Source organism: Mirounga leonina, unplaced genomic scaffold (genome assembly GCF_011800145.1).
Source record: "Mirounga leonina isolate KUSES-001 unplaced genomic scaffold, KU_Mleo_1.0 Mir_224, whole genome shotgun sequence".
In the NCBI taxonomy this organism is placed as follows: Eukaryota; Metazoa; Chordata; class Mammalia; order Carnivora; family Phocidae; genus Mirounga; species Mirounga leonina.
In genome coordinates, this window is record NW_023270615.1 from 21,315,199 (window position 1) to 21,335,191 (window position 19,993).

The 19,993-nt window shown below is 40.3% G+C and overlaps 1 protein-coding gene across 4 annotated transcripts in view; it reads right to left on the minus strand.

Annotated features, from left to right (window-relative positions):
* Positions 1–19,993, minus strand: part of MFSD14B (major facilitator superfamily domain containing 14B) — a 76,039-nt gene that overhangs the window by 15,599 nt on the left and 40,447 nt on the right. For 3 of the 4 annotated variants that reach the window (XM_035029283.1, XM_035029284.1, XM_035029286.1), the window contains exons 3-5: positions 17,785–17,847; positions 4,253–4,380; positions 2,139–2,253 (exon numbers count right to left, since the gene is read on the minus strand). In XM_035029283.1, coding sequence (XP_034885174.1) covers positions 2,139–2,253; positions 4,253–4,380; positions 17,785–17,847 — 306 coding nt within the window. Of the gene's footprint in view, positions 1–2,138; positions 2,254–3,696; positions 3,813–4,252; positions 4,381–17,784; positions 17,848–19,993 lie in introns of those variants that run through there. The other variant, XM_035029285.1, reaches the window with a different exon arrangement.

Below are 19,993 nucleotides of genomic sequence, written 5' to 3' on the forward strand. Positions count from 1 at the left end.
TCGTAAATAACTGGCCATAAATCCTCCTTTATCTCTAAGATACGCAGCAGCCTGCAAGCTTTTTTCCTTTCCTTTTTTTTTTTAGTTCTGTCATCTTCACATCTGACGAGTTAGGGCACACGTAAAGGTCACGGGCCAACACCCTGACTCCTGTGACCAAGTCCAGGCACCTTACCCGCTGGCCGACCGCACAGCCAGCTCTCCTCTCTCGCATTCCTCTCGGCAGCCCGATGAACACCCTAAGCGTCACCGCCATCTTACAGATGAAGTGTGCTAGCAAGGGTGCCTAAGTCATGCTCTTTCTCTGAACCCTGTCCTGAAAGCATTAATGCTAGGCCACAGCTTTGTGAGTGGTTTTTGTTTGTTTGTTTGTTTTCGCTGAAAGCAAAGAACACAGATTGTTTTTAAACTGGAGGGGAATTAATATCTCCATGGGTATTTCCCATCATGTACAGAAAAGCTGCACAAATGTGGTAAGTGAAGCTTCTGGCTGACTGTTATGAGCCACCCTGCACACCCCTGCCTCCTTTGAAGGCTTCCTAGAGCCCCTCCCTGTGTCCTCTTCCACGGCATTGTGGGGACGGCAGATGGAGACAGTCTTAGGATGTGCTATGAGAGACATTCAGGGTAGCAGGGAAGATGAATGGGAGGGGAAAGCAGGTAGTAGGTAGAGGGGAAGTAATGTTGAAGAAGTTGTTTTTAAACTAATGTCTAAAGTCAACAAAGTGAAAGCTGCTGTTGTGTTTTATGGAACAGCAACAACTGATCTTTGTGCAGTTATGACTCCTTCCTGTCTTCCAGGATGTAGGATTTACAGGGAAGAGAAAGGCTTGGGAAAGGAGAGAAGTAACCTGGGTTTCTGGCCTTCAGTCCTCCTCCAACCTGTTCAACAACCCAGCCAGTTTTCTTCTTCCACCTTTTCTCACTGTAAACATTTTCCAACACAGGGAAGTTGAAAGAAGAGCACAGTGCATGCTGAAGGGGAGAATGCAGCACCCCAACTATACCCCTTTGCACGTAGACTGTTTTGGTTGAAGGCAATTAAGACCCAGCACACTCAGGGTAAGATTTTTTGCCTCTCTTTCAGAGCCTAAAAGAATTTCGATGGGGGCCTGTATCAGGAAGAGAGCTATCGCCAGAGATAACTTTCTATCAGAAAGATTTATTTGCATGGCATGGCAAACATTTATTTACCAAACATTTGCTCTTCTCATCTTCCTGTGAATGGCTTTCGTCCCCTCTGAAGTCCCAGACCTCTACCCCCTTTTTCCTTAATGCTAAGGATGGCATATAAGCTTCAACTGTCCAAATGCCCTTGGCTCTCTCAGGTCTTTGTGGAGCTCTGTACAAAATTAAATGTTTCCCTCCTGTTAATCTATGTCAATTTAATTATTATTAGGGTAGCCAAAGAACCTAGAAGGGAAGAAGGGAAAATTTCCCCCCTCAAAAACACCCACATGACTCAGCAATTTCATGCACTGGACACATACCCACAGATTGCTCACATGGCATTGTCCCGCCCCCCAAAACAACTTTAGTCATGACACACCTCAAGGGCTTCAGCCTGCCATCCTGTGAGTCTTTCTTCCCCAACAGAACCACAAAGCCATAATTACACCTCAGAAAATTAGATTTTCTAATACTCAATTATCCAAAACAAGGTCTCCTATAACTTTTGTTATGCACTCAAAAATTAATTGCCAAATAAATGTAGTCCTTCTTCTACAGTACCATGTCCCAAATAAGTGCCTGAGATACACAACCAGCAATACAGTAACAGTGGATTAACAGGGCTGAGGTGCAGCACCTCCAATATGAACGAGGTGCACAGGGACTTCTGTGCTTAGCACCTGTTTACTGTTTATGGTTCCTCAAGAGATAAGCCAATATGAACCAAATCAACACTTTTGAAACACTTTTGCAGCTGACAACTCACCCTAAAACCAGAGGATACATTACTAGTAATTTCCATCTTACTATTTTAAACTTCATAGATCTCCTTTTCTGATTTCAATTGCTTTAGATTTTCTCTTATGTAAGTCAGTATTTGTAATTTATTTTAAATCTTGCTTTCCAGTACATTTTTAAATAGAACCCTAATTACTTCTCTGGTTAAAAAACATAAACTATAATCTTACCCATCCATAAGCAGTACTTCGCTCGTGTTCTTGAGTGACATCAGCTACATAGGCAAATATCACAGAGAACGTGACCGAGAAGACTCCAGACACAGAAATCATCGCAAAGTACCACCTATAAAGAGATTATTTTAATTACCTGGGAGAGAGGTAGTGTACATACACTTTTATAACCAGACCCAAAGATTATCATGTAAAGATTATAAACCAAGAAATAAATTTAAGAACAAATACATGTATTGTATATTTAAAGATAGAACGGACAACTAATAAAATGATAATCAAGATGGGGAAGAAGAAACACACCAAGTCTGTAATTGCTTAAAGGGTGTCAGTACATGCAGTTGAAAAAAATGAAAGAATAAGGGGATTAAGTAAAGATATAGTTTTAAAGGCAGCCAACAGAAGAGAAAAACTTAAAATTTCTTAGCTTTAGCTAAGAAAAAGACACATACAGCAAGTACCTTTAAAAGAGCTACAGGGGCGCCTGGGTGGCTTAGCTGGTTAAGTGTCTGCCTTCGGCTCAGATCATGATCCCAGGGTCCTGGGACTGAGCCCCATGTGGGGCCCCCTGCTCAGGGGAGTCTAACTCTCCTCTCCCTCTGCCCTTCCCCTGGCCCTTGTGTGCACATGTGCTCACGCTCATCTCAAATATGTAAAATCTTAAAAATAAATAAAAGAGCTACACAAAAGCAGAAATCACAACAAAAAATATTAATGTATTTAAAACTAAAACTTCAATCATATGCACAGGTGCTTAAAAAAAAAAAAATCTAGTTAAGATACTACCAAACAAAATTCCCCAGAACAAAAAGTAGGGCTTATCCTAGGACATAAGGATATTTCACTATTAGAAAATCTATTAATATAATTCTTCATAGTAACATATTTTTCTTTTTTTTAAGATTTAATTTATTTATTTGACAGACACAGCGAGAGAGGGAACACAAATAGGGGGAGTGGGAGAGGGAGAAGCAGGCTCTCGCAGAACAGGGAGCCCAATGCGGGGCTCGATCCCAGGACCCTGAGATCATGACCTGAGCCGAAGGCAGACGCTTAACGACTGAGCCACCCAGGTGCCCCTTGTAACATAATATTTTTCAATGCAAAAGCTACCTTAACACTCGAATGATGAAAAATCACAACATTCCCTTTATATACATGAGATGTTAAGTCCATTATCACTTTTACTTAGCAGTGCAAAAGCAACAGCATGAAAACTGGAAGGGAAGAGGCAAAATCATTTCAAAATCTAAAGAAAAAATATTTTAAAATATTGAGAGGACATTAAAAAAAAAGCCCTCATTTATTGGAAAAGCATGACTTGTTCTTGGAAAGAGTCAATACCAAAAAGTATTTGATAAAACTTCATCATCTGGTAGAAAATAAAATGATCCACTATGGGTAACCAACATATTTACAATGTAACAAATATTGACATAAAATTATCAGATAATCAAATGATGACATTTTCACATGAGCCAAAAAAGAAATATTAATGTATAAAAACATAGACACACACAAAAAAACCTTCCATTTTAAGGTGTGTTCTTCACACCTTAGGACGAGCATCTCAGCAACAGAAATTTTGGCCACATACCATCTTCTGGAACCAAGAAAAACAACTAAGGTACAGATCAGGTGCAAATTCCAAACCATCTCTGGTACTTGGTTATATGTTAAATATTCTCTCCCTATTTATCATGAAAAGATAAGATCAAATTCAAATTCATATCATGATTTAGATAGAACAGGCTCTTGGTCTAACTACCATGTACTCAAAAGTCTTTTGGTGTAAACTATGTTCCTCTGGTACCCTAGAGCAGTGAGATGACAACACACCTGCAGTCAGCTGAGCCGCAGGGGTGCGTACAGGGACCGTCAGCCCCCTCCCAGGACCCAATCCTTTAAGTGACCTGATGGCAACAACAGCTGCCCTTAGCGACATCTTTAAACATCTTAGAACCCAAACTGGCTTTCAGTATTACCAAAAGATATCAAATAAAAATACAGGTATCGACTGCTCTGAAATGGTTAAGAAATGCTTTGCAGATGTATTATTCACATGTGACCCAAAACAGGCAGTCATGATGGTACAGGGCCAAGCCACTCACCAAGGGCTGATCCTCATCAGTGGAATTGGGAAGCAGGTGAAGAACACGGTGCCAAGGAGAAAGGGTTTCCTCCCCCACACATCAGACAGAGCGCCTATGAGGGGGGCACTCAGAAAAGACAGCAGGCCCTGCAGAGGAAAGTAGCAACAAAGTTCAAATTTACATCATGGTCCCCCAATGACTTGCAATTTTTCCTTTCTAAATGCTCCATTTCTTTTACTGGCCCCCAAAGAGAATAATTTGAAGCATTAAATACAAACTGTCATTTAAAAACATTCTAATGAAATAAGTCAAGCAGAGAAAGACAATTATCATATGGTTTCACTCAGATGTGGAACATAAGGAATAGCATGGAGGACCACAGGGGAAGGGAGGGAAAACTGAAGGGGGAAAAGTCAGAGAGGGAGACTAACCATGAGAAACTATGGACTCCAGGAAATAATCCGACGGTTTCGAGGGGAGGGGGGTGGGGGGATGGGGTAGCCGGGTAATGGGTATTAAGGAGGGCACGTGTTGTGATGAGCACTGGGTGTTCTATGCAACTACTGAATCATTGAACACTACACCAAAAACTAAGGATGTGGGCACCTGGGTGGCTCAGTTGCTTGGGCGTCTGCCTTCGGCTCAGGTCATGATCCCAGGGTCCTGGGATTGAGTCCCGCATCGGGCTCCCTGCTCTGTGGGCAGCCTGCTTCTCCCTCTCCTCCCCACTTGTGCTCTCTGTCTCTCTCTCAAATAAATAAAATCTAAAAAAAAAAAAAATAAAAAAACAAACAACTAATGATGTACATATACAGTGGCTAACTGAACCAAAAAAAAAAACCCCACATAATTGCAAGTCAGCCCATTAGCATGTCCATGTCTAACAGCCCAAGACAGAGCAATCAATTTATCACTAAAATTTCATGTTTATTGCCCAAACAAAAGAGCAGGATTGGAAATTAAAAAAAAAAAAAAATTCTAATGAATTTCTAAGCATGCTGTTAGAAAACGGAAAAGTGGGGGAAAGAGCTTGTTTTTCTGGAGAAGCAGGGATATGAACTATGTATACCTACAGATGGCCCATGAGATGAACACACACCAAGCATACAGGAAGAGGCCAGAAACTTAATTCAGTTTAATAAATATGCATAGTTCCAAATCATCTGCTGCACTGAAGACACTTTCTTGCCTACTTGGCCCCAACCCTGGTCCTCCCTACAATTATGTGCTCCCCTTGATGAGCTGCAAACCTCTGTCCTGATCCCTTCTTTAATGCCCTGGTATGGTCTTGGGGCACGTGGGTGGCTCAGTCAGTTAAGCATCAGACCCTTGGTTTCAGCTTGTATCATGATCTTGGGATCGTGAGATTGAGTCCCGCATCAAGCTCTCCGCTCAGCGCAGGGTCCACTTCAGATTCTCTTCCTCTTCCTCCCTTCTGCTCTCCCCCCCTCACTCACACTTGTTCTAAAATAATAATAAAAATTCTTTAAAACCATGCTGTGGTCTCCACTGTGCAGTTTAAATTTTTCAGCGGGTACTTATGGGTGAAATAATGAGTTTCTGAACTTTGCTTTTATAAAAAAAAATGGGTGGGGGAAAACAGACAGAGGAGACAAGAGTAGGAAAACGTTGATAATGAAACTGGGTGATAAGTACAAGGGTGTTCATTACATTTTCTACTGTCGTTTATCTGAAATTGCTCAGCATCGCACACAAACAGTACCCTCCAAAATCTGGCACCTAAGACACATTGTATGCTTTGGCTGTATGGAGTACTTCTTAGTTTTCTGAGCAAACTATTTTCCTTTTTGCCAACTGGCCTTCGCTGTGCCTGCGTACATTTCCCACACTTAGACTGGGTAAACTACTAGTCATTCTTCCCAACTTCCTCCTCTATCTATTCTCTTAGCTACACAAACAGAATTAATCACACTAGTTTTTGTGGGGTACGAAACAAACTCCTCCTGCCTGGTACATATCTCTCTCTTCTACTGTGATTTCAACACTTGTTATTTGTCCATCTTCTCTCTCCGATTCAAAATGGAGATTAATGTCAGAGGGATGGTTTCTTCACATCTCTGTACCCTTGGTGCCTACCACAAGCCTGGTAAGGGCTTTCAAAAGGTCTGGTGAACTGAACTTTAAGAGGAAACCAAAGTCACACAGCGGGGAAGAAGGGGTACAGGATTCCAATCTCCTATCAGCCATCAGTAAACCTAGAGTCCACCAACTAGGTGTCAGGCAAACTGAAGTAAGGGGAGGTAAGAGGGAGACTTGATGGCAGGGTGAGAAGAAAAGCTTTTTAGTTCTTCTGAAATAAAGTATCAATCCATGCCCAGGAATCAAACCCTGTAATGTAATTTCTAAGCCACAGTGGATTTCCATTTAGCCTGTCCTTGTGTCAAGAAAGTAACAGATCAAGGATTAAATGATTTTCCCTTAACAAAGAGCCAAGTAACTGCAGAAAGTGGGGCTTAAATTCAGGACTTGTGACTATCGGTTTTATGAATTTTAGGAAAGATAATCTTTTATGTTGCTTCAAAATTCTCTCAAAATCTCAAGTACCAGAATATGTGGGCAGTAGAGTACTGGTCAACAAAAATATGTAAAGAAACTTAAGAGAACAAGAGAGTAAAAATCACCACCACCACAAGAATGGTAACTAAAACTCTTTAAACCACAAAGAACTCTGGGAAAGTTGGACAGTTCTAATTCCAGACTTCACACAATGCTTTAAAATATGGAATGTATGCCATTTTTAAACAAAAAAATGAGAAGGAGGATGCCTGGGTGGGCTCAGTTGGTTAAGTATCTGCCTTCAGCTCAGGTCATGATCCTGGGGTCCTGGGACTGAGTCCCACATCGGGCTCCTTGCTCAGCGGGGAGCCTGCTTCTCCCTCTGCCTGCCGCCCCCCACCCTCCACCCTCCACTTGTGCTCTCTCTCTCTTTCTGACAAGTAAATAAGTAAAATCTTAAAAAAAAAAAAAGGCCAAGCATTAAAGTTATATTTAAAATAATACAGTTTTTACAGAAAAAATATACTATCTTCCAGATTATGGATTTTAAATGGTAATTTAATCTATCCATTAAAAATATTATTTAAATCAAATTCTGAGTGACAATAATAGATACTGAAAACATCTTCTGGGACAACCTACTTTTTTATTAAGATGCTAACATACAATCTCATACAGCTGACCCCTGAAGAACACGAGGGTTGGGGCACCAACACGCTCTACCTCGTGTAGTCAAAAATCCACACACAGGGGCGCCTGGATGGCTCAGTCGTTAAGTGTCTGCCTTTGGCTCAGGTCGTGATCCCGGTGTCCTGGGATCGAGCCCTGCATCAGGCTCCCTGCTCAGCAGGAAGCCTGCTTCTCCCTCTCCCACTCCCCCTGCTTGTGTTCCCTCTCTCACGGTCTGTCAAATAAATAAATAAAATCTTTAAAAAAAAAAAGAAAAAAGAAATATCACTGATTCTCACTACCCACACTAGTTATGTTCTATAAGGCTACCACAAGCACTGAATTAGAGAATGTGGAACCACTGCTCCTTAGGGAAACACAGTGTTAGCAAGGCTCTGGTCACCTATTTTCATTAACCGATCAATACACAACCATGATTTATGTGTGTTTCTGTTTAAAGACACTTTATTTAATATACATTGTTGGCTTATGAACATTGAACTCTCAGTCAACAGCACCATGACTCATGCCTTGAATGAGGCTTATCTGACAGCATATTCTGGGTAAGGCACATCGCAGACCTCCTGCACTAGAGATACTAGTCAGTACTTCAGCACTACACTTGGGGACATTTTAAACAGCTAATTCACCAACAAAAGACACAAAGATGCAAAAAATGTGGCACTAAGTATGGACCACAAAAAGGACACATGTACAGTATAAGACCTCAAACAAGGAGACAGAAATTCGACCTCAGCTAGAAACGAGTTGGCTGTTAACTCACGCTCCCCCCCCACCTGGGTGCACGAATGACCACAAGAGCACTGTGCTGATCTGGGATTACAGATAAACTCAGTGAGTGGGTGGATTCGCAACTACGAAATCCAAACATAGTGAGGATCAACGGTTACTACACTATCACAGCCCAACCAGAGTAGGTGCAACATGGTGTGCAGGAGTCCAGGTGCAGACGGCGAAACTCACCAATGGTTCACACAGTCACTAGTTCGCTAACTTCCCAGCAGACATGGTGTTTAAGGTGGCATAATTAATTGGCCAGTATTTCTTTTTTTTTTTTTAAGATTTTATTTATTTGACAGAGGGAGGGAGAGAGAGAGAGAGAGAGAGCACATAAGTGCACAAGCAGGGGGAGCAGCAGAGGGAGAGGCTGAGAAGCAGGCTCCCGGCTGAGCAGGGAGCCCGATGCGGGGCTCGATCCCAGGACCCTGGGATCATGACCTGAGCCGAAGGCAGACACTTAACTGACTTAAGCCACCCAGGTGCCCTGGCCAGTATTTCTGACATGACTTATAGGCTCTAATTAGAGTTTACTGTTCAATTAAATGCAATTATCCAATAAACATTTTAAAGCACACAATGACAAATACAACTTACCTGAAGCAAACACACAAGACTGTTACACTTCATAGAGCCATCATAAAAGCTTTAAGCATACGTTTTCCTTAACATAGGTGGTTGGCAAATATTTGACTAGAACAGTTGGGTCAATATTTTTAAAACTAAAAAAAATTTTTTTCCCAAATAGCGTAATTAACTTTGCAAATGAATGTGAGTGAGCAATGGCTCCACTGAAGAATAGCGTACAAGGTCATTTAACTACTTCTGAAAATTCTCACTTTTCCATGAAAAAGCTCACATACTGTAAGAAATTTTCAGTATTCTTCAATAAGCTCTGAGGAACTTGCAACATGTAGACTTGGTTACCCCAAAATTAGATTTGTTCATTTTGATCTTTCATATAGTAATTTACTAATAATGACTTTTATCTCAAAAAGATCAAAGAGAAAATCATACACCAATGGAACCATGTTTTTATTTGTATAGTTGACTAGTACAAATATTTTCACATAAAAACAATATTAACACAGGGTCACCTCTCTGACCTGGGGCCCACTGAGACCCTGCACAGTACACAGCTTCCCTTCACAGGGAACGTTATCAATGAGTGCAAGAGGGCAAATGAGAAATGTGACATATAAGGTGATTTTAATTCAATTAAAGTTTGGAAAAGGGAATCTGCAAAGCTGGAGAAGGGTCAAAAAACAGTTGGTGCCCAAAACGTCAAGGAAAGAACGAAATGGGCAGGAGGGCTAGGGCATGTAGTTTTGTTCTGAGGTAAAGGGAGAGAAGGAGGGAAGATTCACTAAAAGAAAGAAGAAACAAAAAGCAGATGAAAGTGAAATTAAATTGTTTTAATTAAAATATAACAGACTTTTCCTTAATCTTAGAAGTAGTAGGGCCACTATAAATTCTGACTCCAAGAAAGCTCAGTGTATGTTTTAAAGTAATAATAACAGTAATAGCTAGCATTCACCTATGCCAAACTCTTCCATGCCTTTCACACACATGCCCTTACACTGTGAGGTAGGTTCTATTAGGGTATACAGCTAGCCCAAGGCTCAGAAGCAGCAGAGAGGCAGGATTCAGCTCAGATGTGAGGTGGCTCCAGAACCTGAGTCCTAACCCCTCAGCCCACAATTCAAACCCATTATTAAACTAATCTGTTAACATTTCAGGGTCTCCAACCTAAAGCACATAAAGTACTAGTCTTTTCTACTTGTGGGCACTCTTACATGCTTATTTTATCTTACCAATTTATTTATTTTAGAGAGAGGGGGGCGGGAGGGAGAGTGAGAGAGAGCACACAAGCAGGAGGGGCAGAGAACCCCATGCAGACTCCATGCTGAGTGTGGAGCCTGATGCAGGGCTCTATCCCACGACTATGAGATTATGACCTGAGCTGAAACCAAGAGCTGGCTGCTTCACGGACTGTGCCACCCAGGTGCCCCACACCTGTTTTATTAAATGGATAAATTAGCAGTCTGTCGTGAAAAGACTACTTAAAACTTATGAAGTCATTTCTCAAGTAGGTTGTCTAATAATTTTATTTACAGATAATAAAAAGGATAATCTTTAAATTGTTGTGCAAATTAAAAATTATTCCGCACGCGTGTGTGTGTGTGTGTGTGTAGGGAAACCATTCTGTACTTACTAATACCAAAGAGTAGTTTGAGGGAACTTTAAAGGTATCTCGTTTTTTAATTCTTAAAAACATCGAACAAGAAGTGCCTGGGTCTGACTCTTGATTTCGGCTCTGGTCATGATCTCAGGGTCCTAAGATTGAGCCCCGCGCCAGGCTCCACACTCAGCAGGGAGTTTGCTTGAGATTCTCTCTCCGCCTCCGCCCCTCCCCCTGCTCCTGTGCACTCTCTTTCTCAAATAAATAAATCAACATTAAAAAAAAACAAATCAACCAAAAGTTTCCGTGTGTCCTTATGCTAAGCTACTCTAAGCACTGCTTGATGATTTAACTCATTTAAACAGCAGGATGAGACAGTTGAGCAGCAACTCCTGGGACTACAGACATGACGTATTAAATACCCCTGGAAGAGCATCCTGGCAGAGGGTCTACCCCATTAGCTGGCCTGCTGGGTCTTCTACTTTCTCCCCTTTCCCAAGCCTTCACTGTGACATCAAAGCTAGACAAGATTATCACTTCCCTGCTTTAGAGCCACCCTCTTCATACTGATCACTCTAGGCATAAACCAACCTTGGACACATGACCTGCTGAGTTTGGGACACTGATAAAGATGTCTAATTTTGTAATAAATATAAAACATAGCTGCTAAAGAAAAAAGTTTCAAGAAGTTACAAGGCAGACACTGGGTCATCAGACCCTTTTTTGTTTTTTGTTTTTTTTTAATGATTTTATTTATTTGAGAGAGAGAGAGAGACAGTGAGAGAGGGAACACAAGCAGGGGGAGTGGGAGAGGGAGAAGCAGGCTTCCCTCGGAGCAGTGAGCCCGATGCGGGGCTCGATCCCAGGACTCTGGGACCACGACCCGAGCTGAAGGCAGACGCCCAACTAACCGAGCCACCCAGGCGCCCCAGACCAATTGGTTTTAATGATGAAAATGATTACAGTCACTCTCCACCTGCTATTAACCAGCATCATAACTAGACTTCATCTGCCAAGTCACACCATGGCGTCTCAGTCTGGTGTTACATTTTGGATAAAGTGTAGCTAAAACTACTGTGATGGTGTCACCTTGGCTAGGCTATAGTATCCAGTTATTTAATCAAGTGCGTGTGGGTGTTCCTGTGAAGGTATTTTGTTGCAGTTGGTTTTAAAGTAAAGGGTATTGCCCTCAATAATATGGGGGGGGGAGGCTCTTCCAATTAGTTGATGGCCTTAAGGGCAAAATCTGAGGTTTCCAGAAGACAGAGTTCTGCCTTGGGACTGCAGCATCAACCCTTGCCTGAGTTCAGCCTGACCTACATATTTCATTCAGACTTGCTAGCCCCCAAATCATGTGAGTCCATTTCTTAAAATAAATCTTTTAATGTTATTAATCTCTTAATACTAATGAAAAGGAAAAAAACCCAAAATATTTACTAATATTTATTTACACTGTAATTGAAAACCTTAAGAAAGCATTTTATTTCCTTATAAAAAACTTACAAGAGTCACCTGAACAGTGCTTGCCTTCCTACTAACATAGAACCTATAACATATGATGTGCAAGGAGTATCTTCTGTGTATTGGCAAACTGTCAGACACCTTTCTAAATCTGAATCAACTTCCAACATTTTGTCCTTTGTGTTTTCAGTGTCATGAAATACCATCTCTGAGAGCTCCTTCAAGGTGAAGCATTTTGCTGACATCACTTCCCCTGGGACATCTTCTTCATCACACTGCTCTCCTCTACTCTGATTACCAGCTCATTTCTTCCGTAACTCTGCAGAGGTTCTATCTGAATCTCACTTCTAGCATTATCTTCTTCACTGCGTTTCCACCCTCATTGGCCAGTTCCTTTTCAATGATCTATTTTTGTGAACTGTCATGTAGGTTTATCACTGGAGACAAGGAGGCAACACAGCTACATGCTCTGCTGTCTGTGCACGAACTGAGATGTGCAGTGACCGGTCCCCAACAGACTCTGCAAGAAGTGGCATCACTGGTCACTGAGCATGATGCCATCTGTGACGTATGCAGTGTTCTGTGGCCTGAGGAGCTAGGAGCAGTCCGTACTTTATGCGATTACTCATAATCACTACACCACGGTAATGGAAATGTGAGCTGTATTGTTGTAGGGAGCTGGTATTTTTTAACTGAACTAGATACAACTGAAATTTGTGCATACTGTAATGTGCAAAAAGAGGACTGCCTATACTTAATGGAGTTTTTAATGTCATAGAGAAATTATGATGATATAATTAGTGATTGCTGATACAAGAACAAAGATAAATTGTTACAGTCTCCGTGTAAGCTGGATCTTGACTATTTAAAAATGCATAGAAAAAGACTGGAAAAAAATAGTAAGTCAACAATACTTACTGAACACCTGTCATTTGCTGAGAACTGTTCTAGGTGCTGAGGACAGCAGTAAGCAAAGCAGACAAAAATTCATGCCTTTAAGAAGGTTCTAGTCTAAAAGAGAAAGGTTGAGAAGGACACACAATAACAACATAAAGCAAAATAACACAGCATGTCAGAGGTGAAATTATAATGCTTTTGGAGAAAAAACAGAGAAGAGGGACTGAAGTGATGAGAACAGGTTACATTATTCAAGACAATAGTCAGTAAAGGCTTTACTAAAAAATGACATCTGGGTGAAAAGCTAAGGGTTATGGAGTGAGGTCAGTATCTGGGGGGAAAGCAATCAAGCAGAAAAAAACAGAACTGGCAAAGCCCTCAGGCATACACAGGCTTGCTTGGAGCTAGGTCAGCAGGGAGCACAGGGATGATGCCAGAGGAGAAAATGGAGTGGGGATGGGATTGGTTAAGAATGCCACAAGCTGGCTTATATTTTATCAGGATCTCTACTGAAAGGAAACCAGGGAGTCTTCTCATTATAGATCTATTTTGAAGGCACAACCACAGAATCTGCTGATGGAATGGTTTTGGGAAGAGAAAGGAGTCAACACTTACTCCAGGGATTTTGGTCTGAGTGAGAATGGCATGACCAGTAACTGAAATAAGTAAGGCCTGGGAGCAGGTCAGGCCAAAGGGGAAGATCAGGAATTAGTTTTGGCATGTTAACTTTGAGATGCTTATCAGACCAGGAAATAGAGGTGTCACAATAAGGCAACTGGGTATATAAATCTGGAGTTCTGGACTAAGGTCTAGGAAGATATTTGAGAGCTGAAAGTGGTAAGTCTGATAATGTCATCCAGGAAACGAGTGTAGAGTTAGAAGAAACTGTTGTCCAAGGCTTGAGTCATTCGTATTTCGGAAGTCTAGGGGATGAGGAACACATATGACTTGCCAGAGAGAGGGTTAGGAAAGATGTTAATTTGAAAACAAAATTAAAACAATCAAGTTATCATATGATCCAGCAATTCTAGTACCCCTCGGTGTATTCTTAGGGCAAAGTGAAAACATAGGGCCGCATGAAAATTTGTACACAAATGTAATGTTCACAGCAGTATCATTACTCAGGCCAAGAAGTGGAAGAAATACAAATGTCCATCACTAATGAACAGATGAACTTGCATGTTCACACAACAGAATATTATTTGGCCATAAAAAAATGAAGTACTAACATGTGCTGCAACAAGGTGGGCCTGGATGATATCGTGGAAGTGAAGGACAGTCACAAAAGACTATTTTACAGTATGACTCCATTTTTTTTTTAAGTGTTTTAAGATTTTATTTATTTGAGAGAGAGAGAGAGGGAGAGAGAGAGCACGCAGAGGCAGGAAGGACAAGCAGACTCCATGCTGAGCGTGACCCTGAGATCAAGACCTGAGCCAAAACCAAGGCTGGACGCTTAACCAACAGACACCCAGGCGTCCCAGTATGACTCCATTTATATGAAATGTCCAGAACAGGCAAATCTATAGAAGCAGAAAGGAGATCTGTGCTGATGGCTGTACAAGTCTGTGAACACACTAAACCCATGGAATGTACACTTTTACTGGGTGACTTGCATGGTATATGAATTTCATCTGAATAAAGCTGCCAGAGGAAAAAACCTGAAACTGGAGAATTCACAGATTTGTTTCCTCTTGTATCTTTTATGGGTGCTCACCCCAAATATGAGCTTTCTCACCCATGCATTACAACAGTAAACTTACAAAGTACAAGTAACTGTGGAAAATCTACAAAGAACGAACGTAAAGAAGAAAACTGCGAATCATCCATAAATCCATATGCTTTCACACTTCAGGGGACTCTGTTTTAATCACGTTTCCCCCTGCTTATACACACGTATTTTGGTAAAAACAAAACCAAAGCCATACTCTAGTTTTACAACCTTTTTGGCTCACACATTATGTAGTATTCTTCAAAAATGTGTTCTTCATGTACCCGTATTACATCATACGGCTGTGCCACAAAGTACTTCTTCTAATTTTAAGGCATTTTAATTGCTTCCATGTTTACTATTACAAACAGCCCTTTACCTGAATCTCTGAATAACTATTTGATTAGAACAATTTTCTAGAAATGGAATTGCTTTGTTAAAGTAAGTGAATATTTTGAGGTTCTTTTTTTTTTTTTAAGATTTTTATTTATTTGACAGAGAGAGACAGCGAGAGAGGGAACACAAGCAGGGGGAGTGGGAGAGGGAGCAGCAGGCTCCCCGCTGAGCAAGAAGCCCAATATGGGGCTAAATTCCAGGACCCTGGGGCCATGACCTGAGCTGAAGGCAGACGCCTCACGACTGAGCCACCCAAGTGCCCCTATTTTGAGGTTCTTTAAACACTGCCTTCCAGGAAAGCTATACCAATTTATCCTCCATCAACCATGTATGGGACCCAATTTACCACAAAATGAACTAGTTATTGTCAGTTTAAACTTTTCTACCAATGTCTACGTGAAAATATAATCTCGGGGCACCAGGGTGGCTCAATCAGTTAAGCAGCTGCCTTTGGCTCAAGTCATGATCCCATGGTTCTGGGACTGAGCCCCACATCGGGCCCTTGTTCAGCGGGGAGCCTGCTTCTCCCCTACCTGCTGTTTCCCCTGCTTGTGCTTGCCCTCTGTCTCTCTCTCTCTCTCACTGTCAAATAAATAAATAAAATCTTAAAAAAAAAAAAAAAAGAAAATATAATCTCCTTTCATTTGGGATTCACTGCTTACTAGTGATAAACCTATTTCTACACTGACATCTTTTGTAAACTGCTAGTTTATGTCCTTCCTTCCCCTCTAGGATATCAATCATTTTCATAACATTTTACTTTGAGAGCACTTTTATGTATTTCTCCTTCTATTTCACATGCTGCAAATAACTTTTTGTCATTTGTCTTAATTTTTATGATGGTGGTTTTGACTTACCAAAGTTAAAATACTGATGTAAATGCCTCAATCTTTTCCTTTATAAATTCTTTTTCTAAGAAAAGAAAATCTTTTCCCAAACTGGTAAGAAAATGGTCACCAAGATTTCCTTCTAATAGTTTTTGTTTTTTACATATTTCTCCTTGTAACATTTTAGTCAGCACAGGAAGATATTGTGCTAATAGGTTTACATACATTAGTTCATTTAATCTGTAATAATCACCGTGGTTAGAAAGATCTTTTATTTATTTATTTTTAAAGATTTTTTTTTTTAAGATTTTATTTATTTGACAGAGAGAGGCACAGCGAGAGAGGGAACACAAGCAGGGGGAGTGGGAGAGGGAGAAGCAGGCCTCCTGCTGAGCAGGGAGCCTGATGCGGGGCTCGATCCCGGGACCCTGGGATCATGACCTGAGCCGAAGGCAGACGCTTGACGACTGAGCCACCCAGGCGCCCCAAGACTTTGTTTTTTTTATGTGAGAGAGCGAGCGAGCACAAGGGGAGGGTGAGAAAGGAGAGAGAATCTCAAGCAGACTCCTCACTAAGTGTGGAGACCAACACGGGGCTTGATCCCACAGTGTGAAGCCACATTCCCTTCACTGTGCTCACACTCACATTAAACTATCTTAATAGGGCTACACTTTGCTGTAGGTGCTGTCATTTTATCCCTACCCCTGACACAATAACCTATCATTACAGGACAGAAGTCCTATAAAGCTTAATGAGCCGAAGTTCGTATATACTGAAGTGGAATAAGCCACTGTCCAAGCCCCTGAATCAATCCAAATACCTTGTGTTTACATTTTTTTAGAATAACATTGGAGGTGTCTCTAGGTCCAAGTGTAGCACACTGCTCGGCTTCAGAGTACAGATCTAGCTGGTTTTATTTTGCAGAACCAGACTAAAACACATTTTATTAGCTAGTCCATAAGATAAAAAGGTCTATGGAGTAACTTCCCCAAGAATCTACTATAAAGATAAATTTATGTTATATTTTTATCAATGCTTTCTCTCACTTTTCTTTTAATCTATGCTGATCACAAACAGGTGCTTAAATGACCACATGCCAGATTCTTGATAATACTCCTCTTCTCAATGAGTACTAAAAACTTCTTGCTTCAACCTTTATTTAAAATGCCATTTTAGGGGCACCTGGGTGGCTCAGTCAGTTGAGTGTCCGACTTGATTTTGCTCAGGTCATGATCTCAGGGTGGTGAGATCGAGCCCACATCAGGCTCAGTGGGAAGTCTCCTGGAAATTCTCTCTCTCTCTCTCCCCCTCTCCCTCTGGCCCTCCCCTGCTCATGCTTGCTCTCTAACATAAATAAATCTTTAAAAAAATAAAAAATAAAATGCCATTATTGTAAGCATTATCAAATTCTTTTTGAAACTAGGAAAAAGAATAAATAGCATTCATTACAAATAATGCTGCTCCCAGCTATAAATTCAGCAAATTACTACAGTATAATTTTGTGTGCTCCTCAGCTCACAGATCAATACCATCTAAGCTGGGAGGGACACACAGGACACTATTCCCATAGACTAACTATACTGTGAAGTGGGACTGGAACATAACATTCTATTTTAATCTTTCATAAGCTTTTCTGATAAATATCACATTAAAATTTAAACAATGAATTAGGCTAATTAATTACATGGTTGAGAACTTAGCTGTGACTAGAACACAAACAAGCTTTGACAAAAGACCATATAGCTGATGAAATCTTGGTGCTGCCTTCTTCCTCAATATCAAAGTCAATCTCAAAAGCAGACAAGAATATGATAGGCAAGGCAATTAAAAGCCTCACATAATTAAACTCTTTATAAACTGCTGTATACATGTTAATAAAAATGAAATACTGCTTTTACCAGTAAACCATTCTATGCCTTATGGGCTTGGGTTGTGTTTCATTTTGACATTAATAATCCAGGTAGAAGTTTAGATGTAGGGCTCCAGAACAAACAGTGATTATTTCCCTACTTCCCACTTAAACTTCCAGACTTAAACTACTAAAGGATTCCTGCCTTTGGTTCCTTGTGAACCACACAAAAACTGTTCTTACCTTTACACCTTGAATGAGACCATTCATGAGGAATGTGTGTTGAGGGAATGTTTCATGTAGAACCTACAAAAAGCAAACAAACATCAAGAGAAATTCAAAAACAAATTAAAGAGAAAGATTTTGCTTCTGTTAATGTTAGGTTAGGTAAATAAGATGAACCCTGGAATGAAAACATTTTAAGTATCAGCGATATATGGAAAATATCCTTAAAGTATGAAAAGGTAAAAAATAATGACGCAGAAATCTAAATAAGGCAAGAACATACACAGGGGCACTCAGGTGCTTTTCTTACAAAAGCATTTGCAGCAAACACAAACTGTTAATGGGCTACACCCTTCACCACCAACAATTTTAAGCAGGTGCCACGAAAGGTTATATAAGCTCAAGTATGAACCTGCAGCCCAGCTTCATGTGACCTAGGTAGTCCAGGAAACCTCAAGCCTTCAATTTGGATCTCAGTGATTCCAGACTGGTAGCACCTCTGGATATCTAACAGAAAAAATCTAAAATCAATCCTGAAATGGCATCATCTAGGTTTCAAATCAACCATACATATATTTTTTTTCAAATATAATGACCAGGACATAATCAAAGGTAATCAGATACAAAATGAAATATGACACCATAAGCAAGAAACAGCAACAAAGAATATGTATATAACAGAAACAGACTCTCAACAACTTCACATTCTGGAATTACTTAACAGAAATCATGTAAAAAGAGTATGCTTGGGGCACCTAGGCAGCTCAGTCGGTTAAGCATCTGACTTTGGCTCAGGTCATGATCTTGGGGTCCTGGGATCAAGCCCTGTGTCGGGCTCCTCATTCAGCAGGGAGTCTGCTTGACCCTCTCTCTCTGTGCCCCTTCCCCCCACTGGTACGTGCATGCTCTCTTTCTCTCAAATAAATAAAATTAAAAAAAAATATGCTTACTATGTTCCAAGATATAGAAAATAAGCTTGAAATTTTTGAACTAGAAGCTGTAAGAAAGTCCACAGATTTTAAAAAGAAAAGAAATTCCAAAACAGAAAAAATGTATTGACTTAAGTCAGGAACTCACTCAATGGAGATGTTTGACAAGATTAGACATGGCTGAGAATTACTGAACCCAAAAGTAGATCAATAGAAACTATCCAGAATGCAGCATAGAGAGACAAAAAGACAAAAAATAAAAGAGAAAGTAAAAGACACAGAGGATCCTATAAGAAAATATGACACAACTTCAATTAAACTTGTCTTGTAATGAGAATGAGGCAAACACAACATTTCAGGAGCCAATGGCTGAGAATGTACTAGAACCAATGACAAGACATCAGGGAAGATATTAAAGCAACATAATGAATTTTAAGCAATATAAAAAGAAATCCAAACTCACAATCAGAAAACCAAACCAAACCAAACAAACAAAAACTTAAAAGCAGCAAGAGAAATAGACTGGCTATTTATGAGCAGCATTTAAGATGTCTTCGTAAGAGTAACAGTGGAGCCCAGACAAGAAGCATGCTATCCTATCATCAACATAACAAGGAAAGAAAGACAAATGCCAACCTACAATTCTATACCTGGTTAAAATGTGCTTTGAGCACAATTTTTAACCTAGCAAAAACTTACAGTAGTGAGTCTACTAACTTATGGACTCCACCTAATGAGATATAAAAAAATGTACTTCCAAAAGAAGGAAAATAATCTAGACTAAGATGTGAGATGCAACATGAAATAAACGGCAAAGAAAATGGTGAATATAAATGAACATTGATGCACCCAACAAAATGATGTGTCCTGTAGGTTTTTTTAATTGTGTGGAATTAGAAGACTTAATGACATTAGAATAAACGAGGTAACTAAACGAAGTGTTTACATTCCTTCACCTCATTCGTGCTGACACTGCTGTCCTGGATGAGGGTGAAGATACTAACATTAGACTTCAGTAAGTTTGCATGGAATGCTATGAAAGTAAAATGTATTCACAGAAATTATTTCCAACCTTTCCCTTAACAAGATTATTCCTAAGATTTAGAAAAGGTTTGTCATCTCAGCTAGGTGCATTTGAACTCTACCTATTTATACTGGAATAATAGGAAAGTAGATAAAGGACAGCAAATATCACAAGTTAAAAATCTTTAGAGTTCTCAGAAAAATCTCAAAAATAACATACTTCATAGGATACAGAGATATAAAAATTTCCTTTAAAGAAAATGGAATGCAAATCA